General features: G+C 39.4%; 1 protein-coding gene across 1 annotated transcript in view; it reads right to left on the reverse strand.

Moving 5' to 3' along the window:
• Nucleotides 1–6,000, reverse strand: part of Slc9a7 (solute carrier family 9 member A7) — a 139,391-nt gene that overhangs the window by 56,583 nt on the left and 76,808 nt on the right. Inside the window, exons 6-7 of the mRNA XM_010643485.2 lie at nt 2,169–2,274; nt 1,163–1,304 (exon numbers count right to left, since the gene is read on the reverse strand). Coding sequence (XP_010641787.1) covers nt 1,163–1,304; nt 2,169–2,274 — 248 coding nt within the window. The remainder of the gene's footprint in view (nt 1–1,162; nt 1,305–2,168; nt 2,275–6,000) is intronic.

Here is a 6,000-nt window from a genome sequence, read left to right on the forward strand (position 1 = left end):
TTGTACAATTCAAATGGGTGACTTGTACAATGTCAATGATTTATTATAGTTATATGAATAAATTCCTGGCCTCAGGCTTGATTGGTGGGTCAATTCTGGTGGAACTGGGAGGACCTCAGGCAGGCCTGAGAAGGCAGGGCCTTGAGACTCTGTCCCATCTGAGTCACTAAGGCCTGAGTCCACAATAGATGCCCAGTGAAGGCATGGAAAACAAAGAATAAAATGTGTAATTCCAGGGGAGACACCAGGTGCTACGGTCTCCTTTTGGAAACAGCAGAAATCCTGTCCTAATACTGCCCTTCAACATGGGACCAGCAAAGATCCATCTCATGAAGGAGTTCACTGCCCAATGTTAGTCCCAGGGTACCAAAAGAACCTCTGTGAACAAACCATCTAAATCTGTACTATCTGACACCATAGCCACTAGCCACATATGACTACTCAACACTTACAATTTAGCTAGTTAGAATTGAGATCTGCAAAAAGAAAAACACACATCCTATTTCAAAGATTTAAAGCAAAAGTTGAATGCACAAAATCACATTAATAATTTTCATAACAGTATTCTACTGATGCCATGCTGAAATTATGTGGCTAGCATCGAGGAGGGTATGATGAAGGACTCGGCACACCTGGGTTGCCTGCTCTTTCCACGCTTTGCTTTTTTGGTTGGTTGGTTGTTTTAAACTAAAGATTGTGCCATCCTTTGCTTATGGAAGGAAGGCTCCTATGCAGCAATCTGCATGGCTCATTATGGCCACAATAATACCCATGTGGCCCTGCACAACAGACAGTAGCTGCAACCTAGGGCTAAAGGACTTCCCAGACAGTGGTTCCTAATTGCCAGCCTTCTTAGGGCTCCTCAGCTCTTTTAGTCCCCTTAAAACTGATGTTCCAACTGCTTCCTGAGAAAGGGAGAGAAAAAGCAAAGGAGGGGAAAAGTGGAACCTAGAGTTGCACTCCCAACGTTCTCAGACTCTAAGCAAGAGAGCCAACCAACATGTGTCACCAAAGGGACACGTTTCAGGAATGAATCACCACATTCCAGTGGAGCAACCAAGTTAAGATTCTGATCTGAAAGGAAGATCTGAGAACATTCTCTTTGAAAGCATAATGTCACATATGCACACCCAGGCAGAGGTAGAAACTACAAAAAGGATATCAGAGCAGTCACAACACCAGTCACAGATCCCATGGTAAAGGAGCCACTAAATATACCTAGAAAAATGCCAACTGACTTAAAAAAGGCAGCTGCATCAAAAGCATGTGTGTTCAACCCTGCTGGTTGGTAGGCAACAATAGACCTGGAATTAAAAGAAAGAGAGTTAAAAAAAGACTGCCGCTTCATTCACAATTTTACTTTCCATAGTTTCAGCTGAAATCAACCAGTCTTAAAATGGAAAATTCTACAATAAACAACTTGTAAGTTTTAAACTGTGCGCCGTTATGAGTAGCATGATGAAATATCACATCATCCAACTCCATCGTCTTGGGACATAGAGCATTCCTTTGTCCCACGTATCCATTCTGTAAATCCTACTTGCCCGTTAGTCACCGCTAGTGTTCAAGCAACCCAGAGAGCAAGAGTAGTGATTCTGGAAATTCAGATATGCCAGAGAGAAGCCAAAAAGTGCTTCCCTTAAGTGAAAAAGTAAAAGGTACAATGAGATATTTTGAAATAGACAGACCTCACATTCACGTAACTTTTATTACTGTATATTTTATTATTAGCTACTATTGCTAACCTTTTCTGCCTAATTTATAAATTAAGATTTATCATAGAGATGTACATATAGGAAAAAACATATAGTATGCATAGTTTTTGGTATTATATGTGGCTTCAACCATCCACTAGGAGTCTTAAAACATATCCCCAGAGGATAAGGAGAGACTTCTGTAACAAAATATCAACAAATAGAGGTATCGATACTCTTCCAAGCAGTGCCCAGGACAAAGTCATTTAATTTAATCTGCAGTCACTGTGTTATACTGGCATCAGTATTCTGACTGCTGCAGAGTGGATAAAGCAGCACAACTTTATAAATAAAGCTGATAAATCTTAGTTAGAAAAATATGTAACCAATATTAAACACTTTCAAGATGGCCCTCTGAATTTGGCCCCAAACATGCAGGAAATAAATCAAGGCAGGAGACACATCACTACTTACGAGGACAGTACAATGGCAACAGCATCATTTAGGACGCTCTCTCCAAACAGAAGTGCATAAAGATCCACATCTGCGTGCAGTTCATTAAATATAGCCAGCACAGTCACTGAAAAGTCAGCCCAAAGCACAATAGTTAGTTTTAGTTTCTGCCCTTAAGCCACTGATTATGGATTAACAGAGGCAATTCTTACTTTAGGTGGAACTAAGTTGTTCAGGAGACAGTGAGGGAGTCCAAGATGGACTGTTTGTTTCTGGCAGAAAGGGAAGTAGCAATCTTCCCAATCTGAGTGAGCTTTGATGTGATCTTTGAGGCTAATGACTATCCAAACACTGTGCTTTCTACCATAATCCCATTACACTTTGAAAATACCTGGTAGATAACTTTAAAAAAAAATCACCACTACCATGGCTTGGCTTTTCTGATGGGCTGCTTACCACTGCACTCACAGAACCTAGCAAACATCAGGGCACAGAGAAGACTGTCATAAGGTTTATGAAATAAGGAAAGTCTTTACTTTCCATAGTTTTCATATTTCTTAAATATTTAGAAATCACCTATTCTCCAGATCAGTGATTCTTAAACTTTTGGGCCTCAGAACTCCTTTACAACCTTAAAAATTATTGTGCTTCCCCTCAAGAGCCTGTCTTGAGGGTCATAGCTACTGATATTTACTGGATTGACTAAAACAGGAAAAATATTTATTTAAAATTAATAACCCATTGCATATTAACATGAAAGTTTTTAAATTAATTAGTTTTATTGGTACATTTAAGATACAGAATGTATTGACATTCATCACTGGAAACCTGCACCTTTACATAATCCATCTTGGTTCTTATTTTTTCCCCATTCTCCTGTCCTCCCTTTAACCCCTCCACCTCTCCCTAGCTACAAAGACTGTTTCCATTTTTTCTTTTTCTCATGTTAATTCCATTCCTATCTTTCTTTTCCTCTACCCCTACCCCTCCTACTTCCCCTTCCCCTTTAGACCTTTTCTTCCTATTTCATATTATCTATTATACCTTTTAGTCCTTATTTACACTTTGTTTCTCACACCAGAGAAACTTCAGTATTTACATGTGTGTCCTATTTAACATGAAATATTTTAAAAGATTACATCTTCTTAAACAAAAAAGTGAAAAGAGAGCCAATTGTTCACATGTTTACAAATTTCTTTTAAACATCTGGATTAACAGAAGGCAGATGCTTCTCCTATGTTTCTGTATCTGAGCAACAGTCAATATCACCCATTATGCAGCCTTTTGAAAACACCACTGCATGCCGAGAGATGAGACCAAGAAAGATAAATAATGTACTACTGCTATTATTAAATCACTTTTAACTGATGAACCCCATGAAAGGGTTTTAGCTCCTCTTATAGACAGTGTCACCTCCACCTGGTAGAAGAGGGCAGAAGATTCATGTAGCCAGCTTGCCTCTGTGGACCAAATGACATACCACCAAAACCCAAAGATGGTGTGGTAGTAGGGTCCAGTGCCCAGATGCCTGACTGGACCAGGACCCATAGTATCAACCTGTAACTGGTACCCAAGAAAAAGACCTGTTTGTACAAGCTGGTATCAGGTATTTCGGTTACTTTTAGCCAAAAGCACAACTAACTGATATAATTAGAAAACCAAATCAAACAAATGCCTCATTTAGTGAGTTAGTATAAGCCAGTGAGTCTTGTCACTACCATATAGTTCAAGAAGCAGAATTTGCCAGCCCTCTTGGAAAGCTTCCCCATTTATCCCATCCTGATCTCAAACCCCTTTATGTACTCAAACAGAGGTACTGCATGAAAAAAAATTTTTTGAGACAGAGTCTTGCTCTGCCATTCAGGCGGGTCGTGAACACACTATGCAGCCCAGGCTGGCCTCAAACTCATAGCAATCCTCCTGCCTCAGCCTCCTGAGTGCTGGGATTACAAGTATGAGCCATCATGCCTGGCTACATGAATTTTATAGTAACCATTTCCTTGCCTTTCCTTATAATTACCCAAATGCACATTCCTGACACTATCATTTAATTTTGCTCATTTAAAAGAGAATATACTCCTTCCTCACTGTTAGGTTTCCTTTCTACTCCCTCCTTACATCATGCTTTATTGTTTAGTTCTCTCATTTCTAAATGTTCTTAATCTTATAACCCTGATGCATGGAGTTATTTCCTAACTTCTATCATTTATTTACCTTCATTTGGAATATGAAATTTTATCCTTTTGAGTGTCCCATTTTTCTGATATGACTTCATTATCTGTAGCTTTATTATTCACAAGGTTATCTTAATGCGTTCCTTATGTTGCCATGAAATTCAACTTCAATCCACTTCTGTTGCTCATATTTAATTCAGGGGGATGAGAGGACTCAGAAGGGCACCCAGAAGGCCTTTCCTAGTTTCATGGCTCTACTGCTCTCCCTTCTGGTTTTATATGGAAATATTACAAATACGGTTAAGACTACCGCCTCTCCAGTACTTTCTGAGTTCTACTGCCTCCAGCCCCTTCCTCCATTAGTATATAAATTATCTTGGTCCTTTAATGCCCTATCAATTAGGGTTCACTGTCCTTCCAGAGAGATCTTTGTTGAGTATTTCTGACAGCCTTGAGGATCCAGATCACTGCTATGGCCTTTAACCTCCTCAAGTCTCCTTGAACTCATCCACAAATTCGAGCCTGGAAAGCCCCTGCCAGGTTTACTGTTATCACACAGGCCACACGTTCTCTACTCTCAGTAAGGATGCCTCCTTAGTGTGTAAATATTGGTGGGAACCTGAAAGTCAATGGTCAACAATCCCCTTGGCACTATTCCTGTACCCAAGTCTCACTGCTTCTGGTGGGATATTATGTCCACTACTTTTATCTCTGTGTTGTTTTCTTTTGCTGTTCTGCATTCTCTATTTTTGCTACCAATTAAGGGAAATTTCATAACGACACTGTCCCCAACATCCCTTCCTTTTCCAAAAGCTTAATTCATTTGTTGATAGAGTAAGCAAAAACTAATTTGGATTTCAAAACTATCTTCTAAATCATGACAACCAGACATTAGTAGTACACATGACCATCAGGTATAGTTCATAAAGGATGTGTTATTTTTTTTTCCTCATTGAGTTTATTGGTACATTTTAGGTAGACAGTACAGTTGCATTCATCATTGGGATCTTGTACCTTTACATGACACGTCTTGGTTCTCATTTTTCCCCTTGTCCCTGCCCTCCCTTCACCCCTCCTCCCTCCCCCTTTACAAACACTTCATTTACATTTCTTCATTTTCTCATATTTTTCTTTTCCCTTATTAGCTTTCCCCTACCCTTCCCTCTTTCCCTACACCTTTAGCCCCTTTCTTCCTATTTCACATTGTCCATTACATCATTACGATCTTATGTACTATTAAAGTTTATTCATACCAGATGGAGATGTGTTATTTTCATGATACAGATGTTATCACAAGATTCAAAGTCAATATCTTTCCTTTACCCTGAAATATAACTAGCAGGTTACAGAACAGGAAAAATTGTCTGGGATGAGGCTTTTTAAAAAGTCTTTTCCTCAACTATTTATTATGGCTCTTCATGTAAACTCTATTAGTTCACCATTCTACGACATAAGAATTGTCTTTTCATTTTGTGTTGGGGTTTTCTTACAGTACTAGGGATTGAACCCAGGGCTTCACATATGCTAGGCAAGTGCTATACTACTGAGCTATCTTTCCACCATTTTTATATTTTATCTTAAGACAGGATCTCACTGGGCCAGGGAATTTAGCTCAGTGGTTCCACCGCCTGCCTCGCAAGCACAAAGACCCAAGTTTGATCCCTGGTACAAAAAAAAAA

Source organism: Fukomys damarensis, unplaced genomic scaffold (assembly GCF_012274545.1).
Source record: "Fukomys damarensis isolate Sample0158 unplaced genomic scaffold, DMR_v1.0_HiC HiC_scaffold_39, whole genome shotgun sequence".
In the NCBI taxonomy this organism is placed as follows: Eukaryota; Metazoa; Chordata; class Mammalia; order Rodentia; family Bathyergidae; genus Fukomys; species Fukomys damarensis.